The sequence below is a fragment of the Equus asinus genome, chromosome 13 (genome assembly GCF_041296235.1).
Source record: "Equus asinus isolate D_3611 breed Donkey chromosome 13, EquAss-T2T_v2, whole genome shotgun sequence".
Classification (NCBI taxonomy): Eukaryota; Metazoa; Chordata; class Mammalia; order Perissodactyla; family Equidae; genus Equus; species Equus asinus.
Window position 1 is genome coordinate 42,887,857 of NC_091802.1, and position 23,155 is coordinate 42,911,011.

A 23,155-nucleotide genomic window follows, 5' to 3' on the forward strand; every position below is an offset into this window, starting at 1 on the left:
AACCCTTCACACCAATTCTAGATGAGTTCCTTGTTTACAACTGGGGAAACTAAGGCTTGGGCAGGTGAAATGACTTATCCACAGTCACAAAGTGAGGAAATGGAGGTGTCAGATTAGAACCCAAATACTTCTGTCTCCAAAGCCCTTGTTCTTTCTTCTACACCTCACTACCTATCTTTCCCACCATACTAACTCCACCTCTTGAACTGCTTCAAGTTCCCCCATATTATTTCATAAACTAAAACTCAAGAGTCAAAAGTGCTTTCAGGGCCGGCCCAGTGGCGCAGCAGTTAAGTTCGCACGTTCCGCTTTGGTGGCCCAGGGTTCACCAGTTCGGATACCAGGTGCGGACATGGCACCCCTTGGGAAGCCATGCTGTGGCAGGCATCCCACATACAAAGTAGAGGAAGATGGGCAGGGATGTTAGCTCAGGGCCAGTCTTCCTTAGCAAAAAGAGGAAGATTGGCAGCAGTTAGCTCAGGGCTAATCTTCCTCAAAAAAAAAACACCACTTTCTACCAGAAACAGTTGGTACCCGCTGTCTCCCATTCACATACCTAGAGAATAATGGGGAGGAAGTGATGACGCAGGACATGTGACAAAGAACTTCTTTCCGGGATTGCTATTTCCCACTAATCACCTTCACTCCTTCAATTGCATTTCTTGGGTTCTCTAGTTCTTGCAAGGTCTCTCCTCTTCTTCCTCTTTTACCTTCTCCAGAAGTCTACACTTCCATGCAGCCTAAATCAAAGGCTTGGTACTTTAAATCAGGTTCTGGCCAATGGGAGGTGGATGTGAAAGTTTACTTTCCAGTATTTTCTCATTTTTCCTCCAAACAGTCCCATAACAATCTCATATATGTACCCAACCCCTTTATTCCTCTACTCCACTTACACATAACTCCCAACCCTGGATCCTCTTCTTAAACTACACGCTTTGCATTCTATTTCTGGATGAGTTCTCAGGCGGTGAAAGGAGAGAGGGTAAAGAGAAGGAAGCAGAGAATCTAAAGGGAAAGGTCAAACCAAACACACATACCCTCAGAGGCCCCTCCCTCCAGGGCCTCTAAAGCACGCACAAACCCGAGACATGAGTGATGGTTAAAAAAATTTGGGTTTTATTGTTTTTGCTAAACAATACTAAAAAAAAATTTCATTTTGAAGGCAAGGCTTGAATTATTTAATTTTGATCCATTTATTTAATTAAAAAAAAAAGGAAGGGGAAAGAGATCATGGCCAAAAAATAGTAGTTAACCCCCACCCCACCCCCGAAGCTCTAGCCAGTCACATGAGCATCACCCAGGTCCCACTCGGTGCCTGATATTCAGATAGTGGCACACTCTGCCCCACTGGACCGCCGTAAAGGCACAGGGGCAACTGGTGCCAGTCTTAGCTCTCAGCAGGTTAGTCAAACCAGACAAACTGGTGGGCTAAAGTCCAGAAATTCTTTCCAGGTTTTCTGCCCATCGGCTGAGCACATACAAACTGTCTTAAGCTTGTAATATTTAGGGGGGTGGGGAAGGGCATAAGAGCATGAGGTTGGCAGGAAACTACAGGTCACCCAAGCTTTCTCCTGGGCTAGTGGCTCTGGATACAGACTTAAAGAGAGGTTGGGATAGGTGGACTCCAGGTTTCTTACGAAAGAAAATCATCCCTCAAGGAGGAGCTGAGATGTGCCATGCAAAATACTTCTTCCTGCAGAGGGCACACGAGAAAGGGCAGCTGATTCTCCCATCTAGGAGACAGGAGAGTGATGCGGACGTTCTTCTAGTACCGTGAAGTAAGACAAAAGGCAGAAGGAGAATCCTGAGGTTTTGGCCAAATGTGAGACTGGTACACACACAGTTAAAGACTAAAACGCCATCAGGAACCCTCAAAGCCGAATCTCATCTGCATACACTGGCTCTAGGAAATGCTGCAGGAGATTCGTCCTGTGAACTAAGTCAAGTCAGTTGCCTGGCTATGGGTGGTGGGGAAGGCAATATATTTTTATTGTCAGAGGAATGAGGTGGGAAGAGTGGCCATGATCTAGTAAAAAGAGACCTGCAAGAAGCAGAAAATATTTAGAGAACATTTTAATATATATTTTCATATATATATTTAAAGTTAAGAAAAATAAAACTAATTCAAGCCATGCCCTGTGCAAAAAAAGAAGAAAAAAAAAAAGAAAAAAAAGAAAAATTTAAAGTGAGACTTCTGTCGGCTGCTCTAGTCTCAACTTAAGTATCACAGTCAGCTTGTTACTTTTATTTTGGAAGAGAAGATGTAAAAGTTTCTTTCAGTCACTCAGAAGGCAAGTATAGCCACTTATAAAAACAGAATGGCAAGGACAGACTAGGAAAGGAAAGTCAGAGGTGAAAGGGCAGAGCAGGAAAGGAATTTTCAAAAATAAAATTAACAAGGTGACTGTCCCAGAAGGGGGCTGTGAAAAGGACATGGTGGACCGAAGTCTGTTAGTCAAGTAATGATTCAACTTTTAAATTATTCTCTTGTTCTTTTTTGTTGGGTGTTTTGTTTGTTCAAGTCTAAGATTTGGAAACGCTGACCCTTTGTTAACAAGAGCCAACAGGAAATATAGGATCCCTTCCCTCCCCCGGCCTGCCTCCGCTGAAGCCACCACCATCGCCTCCTTGGCTGGATGCTGGAAGAGTCCTCCGTGTATGTGGACTCAGGATGACAGGGCAGCTTCCTTCTGTGGTTGTTGGGCTTGTGAACGCTGCAGTATCTTTTGGCTTTCCACGTCTCTAAAATGTTTTTCAACCTGAAAGAAACCAGTCAGTCTAGGTCAGAAGAGGAGATGGGCACATAAGGCCTCCCAAATAGTTCACTCCAGACTTCGACATCCCATCCCAGTTGTCCAGCTTGTGGGCTATTCAGGCACTTTTGCCCTTGTTGTCTCTAGGCCTTCACAGCCACAAGGTAGGGGGGGGCCTCTTGTGTCAGTCACATTTTTTGCAGCTTCAGCTAAGATTGGCTAAAAGAAGGTAAATCGATAATCTAAAAGAGAATATGAAGGGAGATTATTATGACTCAAATTCCCTCTTCACACAAGTGCAGAATAAAAAGCTGGTGGGGAATTACAATCTTAAACTTTTTACATCCACAATATTGGTCTCTCAACGCTCAGTTTGTTTCTACAAATGCTGCAACTCAATCTAGAAAGTCAGATGACATATGCAGGGTCAGAGGCAACTGATTTATACCAACCAGCCCTTCCTGAGAACCCAGCCTGGGATGAGAGGAACTGCTCAGGCCCAATACCTGGGAACAGTCTGGCTAATTCCAAAAAGCCACACTGCAGAGGACATGGGGTTGACCACTTGCTTTATTCCACGCTGCCCAGTGGTTCTGCCCCCATAGAAGTGTCTAAGCCACAGCTTCAGAGCACCACAGTACAGGGAGGCAGGGTGGTTAGGCAGGGCTGCTCGCAGGCCGGCTATGTCAGAGGAGGCAGGGATTGCAGCACAACGTCCTGCCCTGATGCTGGAGGGGCGAAGGCCGAGGAACATCCTTTCCCTGAAAGTTTCATGGCTCCTTTACTTACTATTTTGCGTACATGGCTCAGTGCACTCCCCTCTTTGCCTTTACAGTTTTCCACTTGATATGGGGGTGTAATAACAACTTCTTCCATGACTACGATGTTTTTTTCTTGCCATTTACAGTCTTTAATGCTGGAAAGAGAAGAGAACAGGTGAAAATTACCTCTTGTGGGCATCCCACACCTCCTGCCTGATGAATAAACAACTCCAGAAAGCTGATCCCAAGTTCCCTGTTCACCACTAAGCCAACAACTAGATGCCTGCAGCCCATAGGAAAGAGTAGCCAAGAAACATTTCCTGGGCACCACTGGCTGGGAAAAGCAATGAAACCAACGCATATTTATTTTGAGGGCCCAGAAGAATTACTCTTAAGTATTAGGAACCTGGAAAACCATAGAAAATTTGATGGCAGCCTCAGAAATCCAAACCAAATTGAGTTACAAATAAATAGCTAGGTTCAGGCCACTAGATTCAACCTAAGTAGCAGCCTAGGGCAGACGCTGGCAAACTTTTCTATAAAGAGTCAGATAACAAATATGCCAGGCTTTGTGGGCCATACAATCTCTGTCACTACTCTACTGAACTCTGCCGCTGTACCATAAAAGCAGCCACCGATGATATGTAAACAAATGAGATTTGGCCCACTGGTTATGGTTTGCCAACAACTGGCCTAGGGACAAACGGCACGTTTAGGAAGACAGAAGAACAAATTCCCCATCTTGTGATCTGTACTCTGCCCCCACCACGCAAAATGGAAGCTGCTCCTCAAACTGGCCCCTCTCAATTATCAGACAGCTGGGCACTTGCCAGACCGGGAAAACCCATTCCAGTTCACACTTGGGGACACCCAGAGCAGCTGATACTACTAAGAGAGCTCCTGCACATACCTGTAAATGTTCAGATACTCACACCATGGCCTCAAACAGCTCTGATGCCAGCTGCCATCTGTACACCAGACCCAGGTGGTTAAATAGGGTAACAGAAGGCAGCGGGGGGGGGGGGGGGGGAGTGTCAAATGTTTCAGTTTTCAGCAGCTAGGGAAGCTAGTGGAGAGTCAAATGACTTCTGCTGTGACAAAATGTCTTTTAGGAGGTGGTAATAAGGTGGCCTTCTGCTCTCTCTAACTCTCTATGTTCACCCAATGTACAACTGAGAAAAGTGAGATAGATATAACTTTCCCTTAATAAAACTGCATCAGCTTTTAGAGAAAGGTACAAGATCAAAATAATAGAGAAAGAAATCACTAATTCTAAGTTATGGAATACTAGGCCTGGAAGTGACCCTTAGGGATAATCTAACCCAAAACTAAGTTTTACAGAGGAAAAAACTGAAGCTCAGAGAGGACAACTTGTCCATGATTACACTATTCTTCTGTATGGAAAGGTGACAAGCACCCACATCCCTGGACACCGAGGTATTGCCAACACACTACCCAGCTTCCCTGGTGACTTTCAGAAACATAATTACCACCAGACAGCACAACGAGGCATCATCACCCGCCAGAGAAGGGACCCCTATGCTCCCCCAACTCACGTCTTGTGTATGGTCTGGAAGAGCTGCTGGCCCTCTAGGGAGACACCAGCGCTGATTGCATAGGCCTGGCTCAGCTTCTCCTCCTTCTCTGTCCGTGCTTTGCTGGCAAGCTAGGGTAGGGGAGAGGAAAGAGACTCAGAAAAGCACTCACCTTCATTCTTCCCAACAGTCAGGACCTAAGTTGAGGAAAGGAGGCCAGAAAAGACTGGTTTGGGTAGATTCAGTTTTCTCAGAGATCAAAAGTGAAACAAACGAAAACACACACAATATACCTGAAAAGTTACTGCTATTCCTGGCAAACATTCCTACCTATTGAGTGCCTACCATGTGCCATTCAGTGTGCTAAGCTAGAGATACAGCACTGAAGGGGGAGGGGAGACAGACAACAAAAAAAAACAAGACAACTTCTAGGAAGAAAAGAGAGCAGGGCAATGGCACAGAGGTACAGAATGTGACAGGGGAACTAACTGATGGGAAGTGATGGTTAGAGATAAAAGGTAATACATACTTCTTTTTTAAAGATTGGCACCTGAGCTAACATCTGTTGCCAATCTTTTATTTTTTCCCTTCTTCTTCTCCCCAAAGCCCCCCAGTATATCACTGTATCTTCTAGTTGTGAGTGCCTCTAGTTGTGCTATGTGAGATGCAACCTTAGCATGGCCCACGAGCAGTGCCATATCCGTGCCCAGGATCCGAACTGGAAAAACCCCCGGCCGCCTCAGCAGAGCGTGCGAACTTAACCACTCGGCCACAGGGCCGGCCCCCACACATTTCTATGAAAGGAGAGAATTAAGAATTTTTATCAGCTACTGTGCTAGAGCCTCAGGTTTAGAAATTAACGTCTACCACACCTTCATAGACCAGAATTTGAGGTTCTGAAGACTCTACCTCTCTAGTATCATTATCCGTGTTCAGATGGGGGCCAAAACTCAAGTAAACCTAACATAGATTAGGTTCAACCAAGTTGAAGATGTCCACCTTCAACTTGAGCTCTAGTTATCCTGCTCTTTGCAAAAAGGAATGGTCTGCAATCTACCTCATGTCTGTTCCTTAACTGCCCTCTAGTGGAACAATCACAAACTGATCCAAAAAAATTCTAGGAAAATCTAGCAGTCTACTAAAATCTAGTAAATCCCTCCCAACAGGGGTGGCTACCCTGTCAATCACTATTGCCCTTCTAATACATTTCTGGTCCCCATCCCAGACTTGGTTGTAAGACAAAACAAGTATGCTGGACAAGATGGTTAAAAAAGGGGCAGATAACACATCTGAAAGTCAAACAAATAATTTGGAGATTTTCAGACCCATGAACACAAACATCTTACTATACGGATGCTGCAGCATACCAAAGACATATGCACAAACACACACACAAGAACACACAATCTGTCGCCAAACACCAGCTCCTTAAATACAAAGAGAGACCATACCTCCAACACATTCCCAAAGTACCTAGATGCTTGGAATTCCTAAACATTTATATCCTGCTTTAACAGTGACCTCTCAAACCGTAAACCAAATACAGTTCCACAGGGGAAAAAGTAAGCAAAGTGTCTAATTGTTGGTAAAGTGAAGCACTTTATTAAGGCATCGGTTTGACTATGAAGGAGAAAAGGAGGCCTTCGACTGGGTTATAGGGAACTGGGGAGTCTCATCCTTGCCTCTGAGTTTTAAAGACTGTGGGAGGGAGGACAGGGTGTGAGCAGAGAAGAGCTAGCTCATACACACAGTTATTTCAGTCTCCCTAAGTGAAAAAGGGAATAAAGGCCAAAACTCTGCAGCGATTTGAAGCCAGAGCACCTTTTTCACAAGGTCCCTGGGACATGCAGAGAGACAGATTCAACAGCAGTCAATAAATAACCTTTCAAACCTGGTCCTGCCATTCTGGCTCCAACAGGCGACAACTTTCCAGAGAAACAAATGACAGGGCTGACAGCATTCCCCCGAGCACTGGCAATCTCACCCGCAGCAAGAAAGCCTCGTGGCTTGAAAGCACTCAGTTCCTATGGAAAGAGAACTGCTGGTGGTGTATTTTAAGCAGCAACAAGCAAAGCTTACTCAGTCACTGAGAAAACCTTGGTAACAAGGAGTTTCCTTGAGCCTCACTTTCCCAACAACCCTGTAGAAAGTCTGAAGTCTCCAGGCAAAGAAGGGAAAACTGGAGGGCAGAAGAGCTGCCTTGGATAAACCAAGCGCCTCCAGAGCTTCTGGGAAGCAGCTAGTGGTCAGGCTGATGTTTACCCCATGAGCAGCGAGGAGGGTCTCACTTTGAGGTCTTTTCAAAACTGTTTATCCCTGAAAACCAAAACCATCTCCCAATGTTGGGTCAGACAAAGCTGCTTCTATAAAGCTTGTGTTAACTAGACAGTTTGGGTTCTCAGAGTAAAATATCCTTGTCATCTACATAGTAGGTTAAAAACATAACATGAACCCATTTAGTAAGAGAGGAGTTGGCTCAGGGAAACCAGGCAATCACACCGAATGTTTAAGAATGGATTGAGAAATTAAGCAAGAAGCGGGAGCGGGGCTGGGGGGAGGCCACTGGGAGAGCGGCCACTTTTGAATTTTTGCCAAAGGCAAAATATATAGGGATATAAATCTCAGCCAGAAGTGATTAGTTTGGACGGCCTGAGTAACAGCAACACAATGGTCACAGAACACAATGATTTCAAAATAAAGCCCTAACATCCCGCCCAAAATATCAGTTGTACAATCTCTTCTAAAGCTCTGAAAGGAAAGAAGAATGGACTAGATGAGTCTCCATTTCAGCTCATAGTGCAAACAGAGCCCAACTGCTAAATGATATAAGGGAGAGCCTCGGAAAAGTCAGCAGAAGTAAGTGTAAGCTGGCTGTACTTCAATTCGCCCTAATATCCTCAACTACTCTACTGATAGCTGCAACTGTGCTTTGGGGGTCTGGACCCACCGCAAACCCTGAAAACTTCAGCTGTCAGTTTACAGATTGTACTTTCATGGCGATATGAAAAATGCTTAAATCTGATATTCACCCACAGAGATCTGCTTTCACCAGGAAGTTGTACAAAGGGGTAAATTTCTCCCACAGACGGCCTCATCAATTAGGCATGAGGAAGATTCCCCCCGCAAAAAAGGATCTTAACTGTTTCTTCTCAAAATTGGAGGTGAGAGGGAAAGGGAGATGACCTTGCTCTTTTTCAGGCATGTTCCTGAATACTCATGAAAAATGTGGACAGGCTTCCTTTTGCAAAGTGACTATCACTCTACCCTCAAGTTAGCTGTTACACAGATCTAAACTTCCCCACATCACAGTTTTGTAAACTAATGCATATCTATAAACGGTCCAGTTATTCCAAGTTAGTAAGTTTACGGTTATTGTCAAAACACCAGAGGGAACCAATAAAACGCCCTCAGTAGAGAAGGTGCAGGGTGTGCCTTTTAAGCTTGGGAGGATCATCAGGATTTCAATTTTCTAAATTCATTGACTATCACCATATACTACATCTATTTTCAACGCAAGCATGTTAGCTGTTGGCCTCTCTTCCAATAAAAACTGGAACACTAACTGCTTAGAATCCCAAAGATTAAAGGCATCAACTTCAAGAACACACTGGTTTCGGGCAAACCGAGAAGCACAAATCTACAAATATTTGATACTAATGTACATGTGACAATTAAAATGACTGCACAAGACAACCTGTGCTTCCCTGCCTCTCCTTTGATTTTGTATGATTCCCAGTGAAAACAGTTATTCTTCGTCTACTAACCAGTACTTCCTCCTGTGGCCATTTTATATATAGAACCTTGATGCGGGCACTGGAGAAAAGTGCATGAACTTGATACCAAAGCACATCAATATTAAAAGGCTTCTAGTCATGCCTGCTGCTGGGTAACCCCTGAGTGAGTGAATTAATGAACACCAACAGAAAGTATCTCTTCCTGCACTCAGTGACACAAAAAAGCAGCAGCAGCCACAACAAAATTCAAGCAATATGCATTTAATCTTGTTATTTAGTCACCAGCTGGGCCATCTTATTTCCACACACCCAGACCGTGAAAGCGCAGGTGCTGTGGGGAATCCAGAGGGATTCCTACCGCAAGTATTTAACAGGCTGTGACAGCTGATACAACAAGGGAAGGAGAGTCCAGAGAAGAACCTGCTGGAGGTGACCTACTGACTCCAATGAGCCACTCTCAGTTCGTCCTCTCTGTGTTTGGGCCTTCCAACCAGTTGCCCTCACAGAGGGGTTACGCAGCACCACAGCTGCTGCCCCAACACTGCTGGTGCTGCCTGCAAGGCCTGACGGAGGCTGAGGGATGGCAGAACAGGGCAGCCAAGAACAACTGTCACCCTGAGAGCCCATGCTTGCTCCTGCTGTTTCAATTCTGGAGCACACTCTTGGAAAGCCCTCATCCTTAGCCAGCAACAAGCAGGCTCTCAAAATTATTTCTTTCAACCCGAAGTCTTCCTGTTCCCTAGCTGAAAGCTCCTGTTTGAAAGTTTCTAATAAAATACTGTTGTTTACAATCTCAGATAGTTGGGAACTCAAAAAATAAGAGTATCCCACTTGAAGCCGTGTCCTAGAATACATAACAATCAATTAAGACACTGAATAAAACAGGGGAATGGTAGAGCCAACAAAGCCTGGCAGTGAACCTAAAATTCTAAGAGCTAACTTGTTGTTGAGAGCTTACTCCATGCTAGGCACCGAGCTAACATACTTTACATGTATTAAACATTTAATCCAAACAACGATCCTATGAGATAGGGACTAAAATTACTCCTCCTTTAATAGACAGAGAAACTAAGGCACAGCTGTTAAGAAACTTACCCAAGTTCACTAAGCCATAAGCAGGAGAGTCTGGATTTGAACCCAGACAGGCTGACTCCAGAGCTGTGTTCTCAACCGTGTACTACACTCAAACAGACGCACCTAACAAATAAGTCTAAATTACTGTTGAAAGTATAGTTACAAATTTGAATGCAAAAGAAAATATTTTTTAAAAAGGAAACTACTTTAAGACTCAGCGGCCACCTTCTTTTTTGATCAACGAACTCTGGCATTTCCATCAATGTCCCTAATACAGAACCCAACTGTCTGCCTTTCAGTGAGGGGCCTCTCTTTTCTGAAAAGGGTCCCAGTCTCACTCTAAACCTCAAGAACATCCTTTACTTCTTTTGTTAAAGGTAATTCACAGGAATGCTTTTATGAGAACAGATCCTGTATAAGAAAGCAATTCAGGCCAATAAGGATAGGTATTCCCTGGACCATCATTTTCTGATGTGCCAAGACTAGAGAAGGTAAGTCAAGGAAGTCTCCTGCACCTGAACGTTAAGATATGCTGAGTGCTTTGAGCTACGATGAAAAACACCCTGCAAATCCAGGGGCCATAGTGCCACCTCAGTCTCTAGGCCTTGACACAATACTTGTTAAACCATCATACTGCTGCCATACAATGCAGACCAGCCCCAAGTCATAGACAGCACACACTACCGGGAAAGTTTTCTCTCTTACCTGGTTTAAAACAAAAACTAGTTGTCAGCAAAGTCAACAGTTTTTCTAAGTTATCTGAAATTGTATCACCAAACATTATTTACAGCTATAACAGATAACTAAACCTCCTGGACAACAAGAGTTAATTTCTTAGTCCTAAGACCCTGAAACGATTACTGCTGTGGAACCTCCACATGGCTCTGCAAGTGAGAAAACTGGCCGGGATGTAAACTGAAATTTGAGCTCAACAACCTATCTCTGAGAGTGCATGCTCAAATTGGCCATGAGGATTAAGGGAGATACGGTGGGTGAAAGAACTAGGGGAGCTGTAAAGCAGTGTACAAATATTAACCATTAAATTATTACTATTATTATAACATCATTAGTATTAGCACAGAGAAGGTGGCTTGTGGGTCATTTCAGAAAAATCCATGTAATCCAACCTTCCTTAGCCAATGAACTCAGAGTTCCCTCCCTTCTGGTATCTGTAAGAGCTGCTAGAGGCATAAGTCCTAAACAGAGTATCCTCCAAAATATAACTGGAATAATAAGTTAAAAAATGCCTTTAACTTTTTGCACCAAAATGGGGACTCCATTTATGGAATAAAAAGTTGATTTTATTCAGTGATAGTGAAAGAACCGTGCACTGTTGTTTCCTGGGCTTTGAAAAGAGCAAAGAAAGCAAAGTAAAACAGAAGAGCCATCTCCTTATCCCCAAAAAAGAGATTCCAACCCGCGCCTACCACTCACTCAATGCACGAACCTAAGCAAGATGCATAACCCGTCCTGAGCCTCAGTCCATTCGTCTGGGGCCCCTCCTGAAGGGCTACTATTGGAACATCAATTCTGGCACTTAACTAGTCCCTTTCCTCCCTTCTGAGAACTAACGACCTCCAGTTTAGCTCACTGACAGGGCAGCAAATGTTTCTAAATTGCAGAGATGGACCAACTGAGCACCTTCCAAATCAGCTTGATTCTACTTAACTTCCTTCCTTTTACCTAGTTAATTACCGTTTATTCTTCAAGACTACTCCATTGTTACATCTGAAAAGCCATCCCTAAAATGTTCACTCTCTAAGCCAAGGGTTGGCCAACTATACAGCCTGTAGGCCAAATTCAGCCAACCACCTATTTTACTTAAGTTTTACTGGAATGACCATGCCCATCTGTTCATATATCTTCTATGGCTCCTTCTGCTACGAAGGCAATTGAGTAGTTGTGACAGAGAACGTACAGCCCACGAAGCCTAAAACATTTACTATCAGGCCCTTTACCGAACAAGTTGGCTGCCCCTTGCTCTGTGCTATCCTAGCAGCTTGCTCACACCTCCAATTAACACTGACCCTGCTATATGTTAATCACTAAGTTCACTGCTGCTGTCCCTCACCACGCCCAACAAACAAGAGGTTCTTGAAGGCAAAAGCAGTGTCTTAATCATCCTGACATTCCCAGCACATGGGAGGGAGGGCCGAGGGAGAGGATAGGTGGATAAAAGGAAGAGAAACCTAGACAATCAGAGATTCATAGAACAGTTCCCAGAGGATAAGTGACTAACACAGGGTCACACAATTCATTAGCAGCCCAGCTGTAAAAAGAACCCAGTTCTTCAAACTCCCCACATTCTACACACCATCCTGTTAGCTTTTGCCATAGTGTGCAGATCCTTTAATTTTCTAGTTCAGGTACAATCTGCTTCACTTTCCAGGGTAGTTTCTGGTATTTACCTAAGCTAGTCTCAAAACTCCAATGCTAGAACTTGACTGTACCACTTGCTTTTTTTGTGCCCCCCAAGCCTGTTCTCTGCCAGGAAAATTAAACCAGTTAGAGTGCCCCTTTCCTAACACTGAAAAGAGTTACCACCACTGACCCACCAGTAAAGTCCTTATTTTGAATCATCTCCATGTCAAAAAGGTAGAATGCAGAGGCAGCTGCAACAACACACCCACGGTACAATTCTGCCAGTCACTTGAGCTCAACAATTTGTCCTTTCAGGTGGACAGCGATTCTCCCCACACCCCCATGACGTCAAGAAAGCCCCCATCTGAACCAAATCCTAGACCTCATGAAGGCCCCAGTGAGTCAGCTGGCTGCCACGCACTATAGCCTGAAATGAGTCATGAGCCCTAGCCTGGAGCACTGCACCCCCCACTATGGCTCTGTCAGGTTGACTTCAAAGTTTGAATGCCGCTGAATATGACCTCCAACAAAAGCCTAGTGATTTTTCTAAAATGGCAGTCAATCACTACCTCTGACTTCATCTGACACCACTCACTACTTAACACGCTCCCTATCACTCAGCAGTGATGGACTCTTCCTCTTCACCCCCTACTTGCATCTTCATGACACTTCTGTGAGGAAACAGCTGTCTGCTCATAGCCAGATGCAAAACTTACTGGTGGACTAACCTGGGACTGTGGCCTTGACAACATATTCCAATCAAGTGACCCAAAAGGTTTTATATATATATATATATATATATATATATATATAGCTTGTAGAAGTCAGAAAAATTTTATCTGACAGAAAAGTCTTGCTTTCCCTAGACAAGTAGTTGTTTCCCACATTTACACATAATATGAACATCCTCTACCTCCTACCAGTATACAGATACCCAAACACAGGGTGGCCAAGTCATGGATTCTACTTGGTGATAATTCCATACCTCAACACATTAGGGTCAAGATATGGTCAGGGCCTGGCTAACAGCACAGGTCCATGAACATAGGCCACAATGCAACAACTATCAACTACTCCAGGAATTTAATCATACTTTAGGATTAACCCTCAAAGCACCAGAAAGTCATAAGGTTATGCTAAATCCTAGCTTTGAAAGTGGTAGAACTCAAAACAAAAATCAAGTCAATTCTTCCCTCAGGGTAACATCATACCTAAAGGTAAGTACTGATGTCAGTTTCTTTTAAAAGTGAACTTTGCGACTCTTCCATTTTCTCAGCCTTACCAGGTCCTTCTACTCCCTGATCAATCTCCAAATACCATTTTTATCCAAAGGCTGCCAACTTATTCTTCATTACCAGGAACTGATGATAAACTCTGAATCTTTTCTTTCTAGTTCCGTGTGATCACTCACTGCTTGTTAGTAAGGTATAAATGGGTCATAAATGGATAAAAGCAGCTGACAAATTAGTCAGTCGTCTGACAAGGGAGGTGGACACCTTATCTGTGGATTTCAATTTTCTATGTTTTGTCCCTTTTCCTGCCTCCCCTCACAACACACAAATATCTCCTCCAGAAAGTCTTCTTCAACTCTGCAAAGTGATGACTTACATCTCATTCAATGCACTCGATGCATTTATCTAAGCAAATGAATACATACAGTTGCCTTGGCTGTTGTCAGTGAGTTCTTTCCTAAGAGTCTCAGAGGTTGAAAAGCACAGCCTCCTAGGTTCTGTTACTGTTCACTCTAACCTCCAACACTCAGGCAAATGTCCACTTAACTATGTCATTTGATAACACTGCCCTGGAAATTCAAGTTCACTCTGGTCACCAACAAGAGGTCTCTTAAAACATCATTATTTAATTTTAAGATATTACATACTAATGTATCCAATACAATTTTGACTTTCCCCAATCTTGGGTTGGCAAGTTGTGATATCTGAATGAATGTCAGCTCCAATGCTAGGGAGGACTGACATAGTAATAGTAGTGTCAGTGTTTGTGGCTGTCTTCCCTTTGTCAGACTCCCCCTCTCCTCCATCTTGCCCCTATCCCATAATTCAGGGAACATCAGTTGGCTACAAACAGCTAATGCAGGAGAACAGAACTAACATTTGCCAACTCTAGCCAACTTGACCTAATCCTAACAATTCTGAGATAGATATTAAGATTATCCCATTTTTACAGTGAGGAAACTGATGCTGAGTAAGGTTAAGAGGCAGAGAAGTGATTTTGAAGACTTATCTGCTCAGTTCCTTTATTCTTTCTACTAGACCACACTGCTCCTGACCACACAACACAGATGTTTCTCTTTACTTAGAAACTATTTAGGATTATAGATATTTGGGTACTCATTTCATTTCACCCAACTACTCTATAAGCTCCCTGGGCTAAGCACACAGTAGTAGAAAAAACATGGGATTTTGCCATCAAAATATCAGACCTGAATTCAAATCTAAGCTCTATCACTTACTAGTTGTATGACTTTAAGCTAGTGACTCATCCTCTCTGAGCCTCAGTTTATTCTTCTGTAAGATGGTGATGGTAACCCACACCATCAAAACTGTTGTTGAGATTCAATGAGATGTCTACCAACCGCTAGTTCAGAGGGAGGCATGTAAAAATAGTAGTTCCTACACTATTTGATACCTGTTTTCTCATCAGTTAAACTAAAAATAAAATATACTCTAACGATCACACAGAATGATTGTGAGGATGACATGAGATGTGTCAAAGCTCTTTGTAAACTGTAAAGCACTAGAAAAATGTAAGCCATGGTCCTCAGCAGAACTTACCACAATGTCTTGCACAAAATAGATTTTCAGTAAATGTTTGATAAGTGCTACATAAAAAAACCTTGTTAATGTTGACATGTCCCAAATCATCTAAGAGCACTACTAACCCATAGGCAATCTTCATCCCCAGAGAACAAGATCTAGAGTCAATTCAAAGGAACTTGTTAAGAAACACCTTCCTTCACCCTAGCATGTGGACCCGAGGGCTCTCATCCTCTAGCAATATTAAAGCCTTCCTCATAAGAGAATAAGTTAATGAGCCACATGGTGAATAATCTGGACCTCACTTATGAATAGCTTTGGTGTGCTTTTGTACTTTTATTTAAATGTTTCTGTCTTCAGGAAATTCGGAACACTTCTACAGGGTACAACGTTAATGTGGAGAAGTTAAAATGATATTCAAAACTTTCACCTTCTGCAATCCCACTGTCCTCTTCCAAGCTTCCTCTTACATCCCACTGCTGTAGATAGACAGGATTTCTTAGCCTGCAGTAAGCTGTCAGTAGAACACAAAACAGGCTCATCTCCAAGAACTGCTAGTTCATACTTTCTCTACTTGGGCTGGAATTAAGTATTTCCTTTAAAAAGCCTTCTCTTCCATTTCCTCCTGGGTTGGAGTAAACAAATATCCAGTTTATATCAAGAGGTTTAATTAAACAGAGCACTTACTATGTCAGCAAGACGAGCCAACATGTGACAGTATCTTCCACTGGAAGTGGAGTACAGACGTAGTGCTCCCCTAGTCTGCAAGCATCAACAGTTTTCTTCTAGGGATCTCAGAGCACTTCAGTTCCCTTCTAACATGCTTAAACAATCCTCCATCTTAAAAAAATCCAAGTCCATGCACTTAAGTGAGATGAACTTCTCATGTCATTCAAGCAACATGTAAACAGCAGCCCAGATTGGCTGTTTTCAGTAAGAGCCCAGGAGGCTCTTCTAACTCTAAGTGAATCCAAGGAGGAATCACAAAGCATCCTCCAAGGGTGGTTTCAAGGGAAAAGCCAGTACAGCTTACTCATAAACATCTCTACAAACGGAAGAAGGAATAAATGAAATCCAAAGATAGCCCTCCAACCTAATTTTAGTTTTTAGTTTCTGACTCCTCTTCCAGAAAACCTTTTTCAAGACTTGGCAAGCAGGCCACAAAGTAAGAAAAGTAAAGATTTCTGGTATTCCCCAACCTATTACTTCCTGCTGCTTTCTTGAAAGAGTGGGTAAACAATTAGTTTACAACAATGCTAGTAAACAACTAAAACTGACCAGCAGAAAGCAAAATCCTAAAGGCAAAGATAATCCGCAAACTAAACAACCAAGAAACTAGTTCTATTTGAGATTAACTATAAGAGAATTGCTTCTGAACAGCTCCCACTTAACAGCCCCACCCATTCACTCCAAGCCCTCTCAGATAAATGGTGGCACTTGTTGGTCACAAGAGCAGAAACTTAGTATCTTTTAAATTTAAGAAAATCATCCCAGGGCCGGCCCCGTGGCCAAGTGGTTAAGTTCGCACGCTCTGCTTTAGCGGCCCACGGTTTCACCAGTTCGGATCCTGAGCGCAGACATGGCACCGCTCATCAGGCCATGCTGAGGCGGCGTCCCACATGCCACAACTAGAAGGACCTACAACTAAAATAGACAACTATGTATGGGGGGCTTTGGGGAGAAAAAGCAGAAAAAAAAAAGATTGGCAACAGTTGTTAGCGCAGGTGCCAATCTTCAAAAAAAAAAAAATCCCTCTTTCAGATGATCTTTCCTCTACTACTCACTGACAGTCCAGTTATTTAGTGACAGACTTCTCACACCCTACAAACACCAAATGATAATTTACAGCCTAGTTTTCTCCTCAATAAACTATTTCACTTGAATCTTTTAAAATCTCTTCAGCTAATAGAAGATCACCCAAAGAGCTCCTATACTCCAGCAGGAGGTATCTTACTAAGCCAGAGTTTCAAAAGCCTATTGGCTTCCAAGAATGGGATGTTCTGTATGCAACAGCCTTTAGTATGAAACCAAGACCCTTCTGAATCTGTCCTCAGCAATCACTGGAAAACGTGTAGCATTTCCTTGGAATATGGAAAGAAGGCAGCTCCAGATCTGAGGTAACTACACTCTGCTAGCCTCAGTTACCCTCTATTGTTTCAGCTGCCTGAGTGTTTCCTTGCTTTGCTGAACTGTAGTGAACACACTACATTCCCAAGAGAGGCAAGAGAATATACCTTATTACAAGACTCCTCTAGAGGGAAAAACTTTCACCACACTAATTCAAGAGACTTAAGGAAAGCAACTGCTACTAAAATCAAAGGCCTAACAAATATTTATTTGTTGCAAGCCTCTTTACATTCAGTGATGAAGAAAGCAGGTATGGTTCCCATCCTCAGAGAACAAAGTTTGGTGAGAAAGAAAAGTAAATAAATGACATACAATTACAATTACAAAAAGGCTACGAACAGGGTAACCTTAGGTCCCAATTTGCCCAGGACACACACATCTATAGATCTATACTTGTCCCAGTGTAAAACAAGAACACCCACCCTGTACTTTCAAAAACCTCCCAGGTTGGACTACAAATGATAAGTCATCTTAGCTCTGAAGGATAAAGTACTAGAAGAGCGAATAATGGGGGCAAATTACTTCAGCCTGGGTAATCAGAGAAGATTTCTTGGAAGAAGTGCCATTTAACTAAGTCCTGATGAATGAGGCTCCAGCCGTTCTGGAAGGAAGAATGTTCCAAGTATAGGGGACAGCAATGGTTACAATGGGGCTCGGGGTATTATTATTACTGACCAACATGAACACTGGCTGATAGAACTGAAAAATCAAAACAGTGATGGGGGAATCCCAAACATCAATTTGTACATTCAAGATTAAAATACCCTAACCCGTGAATTTTGATAGACCTCAAAATTCAAACTTAAATACAAAAATGAAGCCCCAAGGCAGTGGTTCTCAAATTTTTGTAGGTCATGAATTCCTGAGAATCTGAAAAATACTCCATATCTTCACCCAGGAAACACACACGTTCATGTGTGCGCACACACACGCTTTCAGGAGGTTCAGAGGCAACACCCCTACTCAACCCCACCAACACCAGAAGTTCATGCATAGATGTCAGATGTTTTTTTAAAAAGCCCTCTTTCACAAAGGACAAAAGCAAGCTCTCAACTCTGGGCATTATGATGTGTCTTAAAATCTTCTGAAGCTATCCAGGAATAAAGAGAAAAACTAAACTGATATATTTTTTAAAAGATCAAGCAATTATAAGTCAATGAAAAAATGAAAAACAAACAATGGACAATGTATGTATTACCAAGCAAGAGTCAATGAGACTCAATTTTCCCACCATTTCAGAGAGCCAGAACTGCCCTCAAGTCCTTACCTTACTAACATTGAGTGAAGCTAGGGGAGGAGGGGTTTCTGTTCGGTCATTAATTATTTCCACTTCTGAAACATACTGTAAGTTTATGAGCAAGATGTCTGCGTGGTTGGGCTTTCCACTGGAAGAGGGACATTCTGGTGAGAAAATAAAGTTAAGGAAATAGGGGCAAGCACAGCACTGACACATCCTGAAAGGGGCATGGAAAACACAAATCACACAAGGCTTGTGTAAAAGGTGTGCCACGAGCAAGAGACACGGAGCCTCACAAGAACCACAGCTCTCCTCAGGAAATTTCTGCCTGTCACCTTCCTCCCGCTCAACCCCATAACCAAAAGATCTCAAGCTCTTCAAAGCCAAATACGATCCAAAAGTGGAAGCCTCAAAAGAGTTTCTGTCACCTTCTCTCTACCGGCTTTACGGAGAGGAATAACGCAGTTTTAACGCCGTATGTATGCTGTTCGTCTTGAACCTAATGAACCACACAGGAGAGGCACTTTCTGTTCTTGCCATAATACTACCTATAACTAAAGAGTGCTCTTTTCACTTTTTCAGATTTGAGATTTCCCATTTTGCACAGGAGAAAACTACAATACCAGAAAGTGAAAATACAGTACTCATTCGAGGTGACCCAGCTAGTGAACCCATTTATTCATTCATTCATTCACTCATTCTCCAACCATTTATCAAAAGCATACTGTATGCCAATTAAAAGTAAAGCAATTCCTCATTCCAAAACCCTTCCACATAAACTACTAATGTGTAACGTCTTATTTGGTTCAGGTATGAATTCTTGTATTTAAAAAAAAAAGCAAATGGTCTTGCTGTAATTAGTCTCGAGGACATCTTCCTAATAAGCTAGAAACCCAGTAGTGGTTAAATGAATTAAGATACTTGCCACTCAAATGCAGCACACTCAGTAGGAAACTTTTCCTTTTGAAAGAAGCCATAAAGGATTACTGTTCAAAAAAAAAATCCAAATAAATCCACCTGTGGCTCAAATAAAAGGGGAAGGGGTAGCACATTTATCACAACCAGGAAGTATTTTGTTTCCAAGATTGAGTTTCCTGGAGTAATTCCGAAATCACTTCCACTCCAAAGAAGCAGGCCAGCTTTTCCATTCTGTTTAACGTTGCCAATTTCAAAAGGGAGGATACCACCATGGAAAAGTCAGGACTCCATGTGCAGGGCTGAGCAAGAGAAGATAACTTACTCTTTCACCTGTAACCCACGCATCCCTACATAAGCCCCTGAAAAACATGGTCTTTCCCCTGGACCAGGTTTCCAATGCAAACATCCCCAAAACAGCAATTTTCAAACGGCTGAGAAACCCAAAATTCAACACTCGCCGTCCCCAATGGCACCACGCATACACACGCACCAGCAAAACAAGCCCCTATGCCCAGTTCAGAGACAAACTCTGTCCTGCAGTTACTTTCCCCCAAAACAAGCGAGGCCCATTTGGTCACCATCCCGCCGCCCTTCCTTGGACCAAATCCCATCAGGAGACACCCCCTTGTAAACTCCACACCCCGGCCCTACTAGCAGTTCCTTACTCTACACACCCCCTCCTCACATGATTTTACCCGCCCCCCTTCCATCCGGGCTCCAATCCACCAGCCCCCTCCCACGACCACCCCCTCTGCTCATCACTGTGTCCCCTCTCCTATCTTTCCTCCCGAAAGGCCATCCGCGTGTCAAGCCCCCCTCCACCCACCGACCCTCGCTCGAGGCCCAGCTCCCACAAGGGATGGGAGACAAGATCCCCAAAGGGGACCGAGGGACCGCGAGAGGGGGAGGGGAACTCAAGGGCCGTGCGCATGCGCTCGGGGCGCCGCGGTAGCCGGTCGCCCCTAGGCCCGGAGAGGGCCCCAGCTGCCGCCGCCGTCCCCCACCCCCCCACCACCACACAGACACGCCGGCCCGGCCTCGGGCTCCGCGCAGGGAAGGATACTTAAAGCCAGCATTTTGGACTGGTAGTCGAAGGCTACCACCTCGCCCTGCAGCCGCTGCTCCTGGCACGTCCGGCACGACACCTGGCTCCCAACGCTGAAGTACTCGCCCGGAGGAGCCGCCATCTTGGGAGAGCAGCCGCGGCCGGCGGCGGCGGCGGCAGCAGCGGGCGAAAGCCGGGCCCCCAGTGAGCGCCGCGCCGCGACGCACGGGGCGTGCTGACGTCACACGCCAGGGCGTGGCCTGGTGCTGGGTGGGGCGGGAGCCTAGGTGGAAGAGGAAATAAACGGGAATCTGAATAATTGTGTTTGTGCAGCTGCGCCCGCATGGTAAAGTGCTTGTAGGGGTCCATTTTAGAAGTTAAAGATAAATGACCCACGTGGAATGGAAAGGGAAAGGAGGAGGGAGCTGCAGTCTCCATTACGTTGCACACCTTGACACAAGAGTTTAATGAATGAACTCTGTATTTTACATATGAGGAATCCGAGGCCCAGAGGACTTAATGAAACTTCCTCAAAATGATTGTACTTAGTTACAAAGTGGTAATGGAAAGAATATTGGCTATAGAATTGGCTAAACCGGAATCGGAATTCCAGGTCTCCCACTTACTAAGTTATATGACCTTGAGCAAATTACTAAACCTGCTCCTGTTTCTTTATGCCTTCTGTATTATCACTTATTGAGCATCCGACAACCCTTTGAGGTAAGAATCAATACCCTCATTTTACAGGTGAAGAAATTAAGTCTTAGACTAAACTTGTCTAGGGTCGCACAACTAGCAAGGATTCAGTCTACCTGTCTCCAAAGACAGTGCTACTTACTGCTATACTATATTAGATAATACCTCATAGAGTAGTTAGGAGGTTAAGAGAGATATATGTACAAATGCCTGGCATGTGGTAGATCTAATAAATAGTAATTCCTCCATGATCACCCATCACCCTTGGAACTCAAGATGCTTTCCCATCTCCCCTCTTGCCCTCTCCCCTAGAAAACCAGTCAAAGGGCAGAAGTGAGGAGCAGTGGTAGTGACAAAGGGGGCTTTGGGGTAGGAGTTTGGGGCCTCCCCATTAATGTTTGTAGTCTGATATACAAAGTAGTTTTCTTAACCTGTAAGTACTGTGCAGATACATTTTCAAGCCCTACCATTACCAATTGACACCCCTAACCCACCTACCCCCTTAGTATAGAAAGTCTGGAGTCTCAGGTATGAGTCACAACAAGTTGACCTTCCTCTAGTCCAGATGGAGGCAAAGGGCCAGCCCTGGCACTACTTAACCTGAACAAAGTTCAGAAGTGTTTCCTTGCCCCGCAAGAGACATCAACTTCCTAATGTTGGGTGTATATTAGTACAATCATTGTAATAGAAATAAACACACTGCCCCCTTATACTTGTGTCTCTTCAGAGAACCTTCCTGTCCAGCCCCCATAACAAGTCATATGTAATTGCCACTCCACTTTTTATATGACGTCGTGATTATAGGTTTTCACATATGACTGCCAGGCACTAGTAGGAAAGGCTTCCCTGAAGAAGTGAAAAATCTGAGACCTGAAGGACCTGCAAGGTATGGCCATGCTTTAGGCAGAGGGAACTCCATGTGCCAGAACCGCTAAGAAGAGAGAGCATGGTGATTTCAAGGAACATGAAGTAACTCACAAATATTATGAAAAGAAGTGTGGGGACAGCCTGGTAAAGGTTGTCTGGCTAGAGACAGAGGAAACTTTCCAGGACTTAGAAAATTTAGCCTTTCTCTTTGGGTCAACTGAAAAACATTTAGCTGGCCAGCCCCAGTGGCCTAGTGACTAAGTTCAGTGCAGTCTGCTTCAGAGGTCCGGGTTCAGTTCCCAGGCACAGACCTACACCCCTCTGTTAGCAGCCATGCTGTGGCAGTGGCCCACATACTAAAAAATAGAGGAAGATTGGCACAGATGGTAGTTCAGGGCAAATCTTCCTCAGCAAAAAAAATAATTAATTAATTAAATTAAAAAATAGCAAGGGAAGGAAATGAGATTCATATCCAGCTTCCCTTCTCCAGAGCTTTTTATTTAGTAAAATTAATCTCTTTCCAAGAAGAGCCCAGATTTACATTCTTATTTTCATCCACCCATCAGAAAACTCTCCAAGAACAAAGTTGCTTGAGGTAGGAAGGAACTGAGGAGCCGCTTCAACAGTCTCCTTCCCACCCCACCTCTGCCTCTAGGCAGGACTTCACCTAGAATACCTGAGATTTCTATTTTGTGTGTGTTCCTCCAGATGATTATTCCAAATTTTGTCGTGGGTGTGTGCCTTCCTCTTCCCATATGTAGCCAGTTACTATCTCATGGTTTATCAACCCAACGGGGTTTTGGAAGGCAAGAAGACGGAAGTGAGAGGCGGAGGGAGGTTGGGCAAGGCAAGCTTAGAACTGGAAGTGTAACTTAGACTGTGCTATGTGTAAGAATTGGCAAGTCTTTAGGGAAGGCTTATCTGTCAGCCTCCAAATCAATAGTGGATGAATTCGGGCGAGAGAGTCTCGGGCTGCGGGAGGACTGATTAGCTGTATGTGCAAATTAAGAGTCCCGCTGCAGCACCAACCGGGGAGGCCTGGTTCCCTGGAGAAGGGAGTGTCGGTAGCCCTCTCTCCAAGAGATCTCAGAACATCTGCGGAGGGTAGCGGGACTGGAGAAGAGAGGTCTGGTCTGGAAGGAATCCTGGCCCTGGAGATTACACATCCATCTTCGCAGCAGCAAAGCAGGGACCCTAGACGCGCTGCCGATCCGCAAGTTAGCCCGTCCCTTGACCCGGAACAGCAGCGGGAGTCGCCTCTACGCAGGATGCC

General features: G+C 44.1%; 1 protein-coding gene across 3 annotated transcripts; it reads right to left on the bottom strand.

Moving 5' to 3' along the window:
• Positions 1 to 1,984: 1,984 nt before the first annotated feature.
• Positions 1,985 to 23,107, bottom strand: LSM12 (LSM12 homolog). 3 transcript variants are annotated; one of them, XM_070483336.1, is made up of 6 exons: positions 22,912 to 23,107; positions 20,338 to 20,602; positions 18,387 to 18,520; positions 5,071 to 5,180; positions 3,543 to 3,669; positions 1,985 to 2,759 (listed from the first exon to the last, which is right to left on the bottom strand). In XM_070483336.1, exons 2-6 carry the CDS (start codon positions 20,459 to 20,461, stop codon positions 2,667 to 2,669), a joined length of 588 nt encoding a protein of 195 aa, XP_070339437.1. In that variant the 5' UTR covers positions 20,462 to 20,602; positions 22,912 to 23,107; the 3' UTR covers positions 1,985 to 2,666. The 3 variants fall into 3 exon arrangements, with proteins under 3 accessions (XP_070339437.1, XP_014704821.1, XP_044600704.1); XM_014849335.3 differs by lacking the exon at positions 22,912 to 23,107 and adding an exon at positions 22,559 to 22,652; XM_044744769.2 differs by lacking the exons at positions 18,387 to 18,520; positions 22,912 to 23,107 and having other exon boundaries at positions 20,378 to 20,544.
• Positions 23,108 to 23,155: the final 48 nt, after the last annotated feature.

Coding starts and splice junctions, on each gene's coding strand:
- LSM12 (XM_070483336.1), bottom strand. CDS start 20,461: ATGGCGGCTCCTCCGGGCGAGTACTTCAGCGTTGGGAGCCAGGTGTCG. Junction 18,521..20,337: donor GTCCAAAATGCTGGCTTTAA/GTATCCTTCCCT, acceptor TTTTCTCACCAG/AATGTCCCTCTTCCAGTGGA. Junction 3,670..5,070: donor TTCCAGACCATACACAAGAC/GTGAGTTGGGGG, acceptor TTCTCTTTCCAG/CATTAAAGACTGTAAATGGC.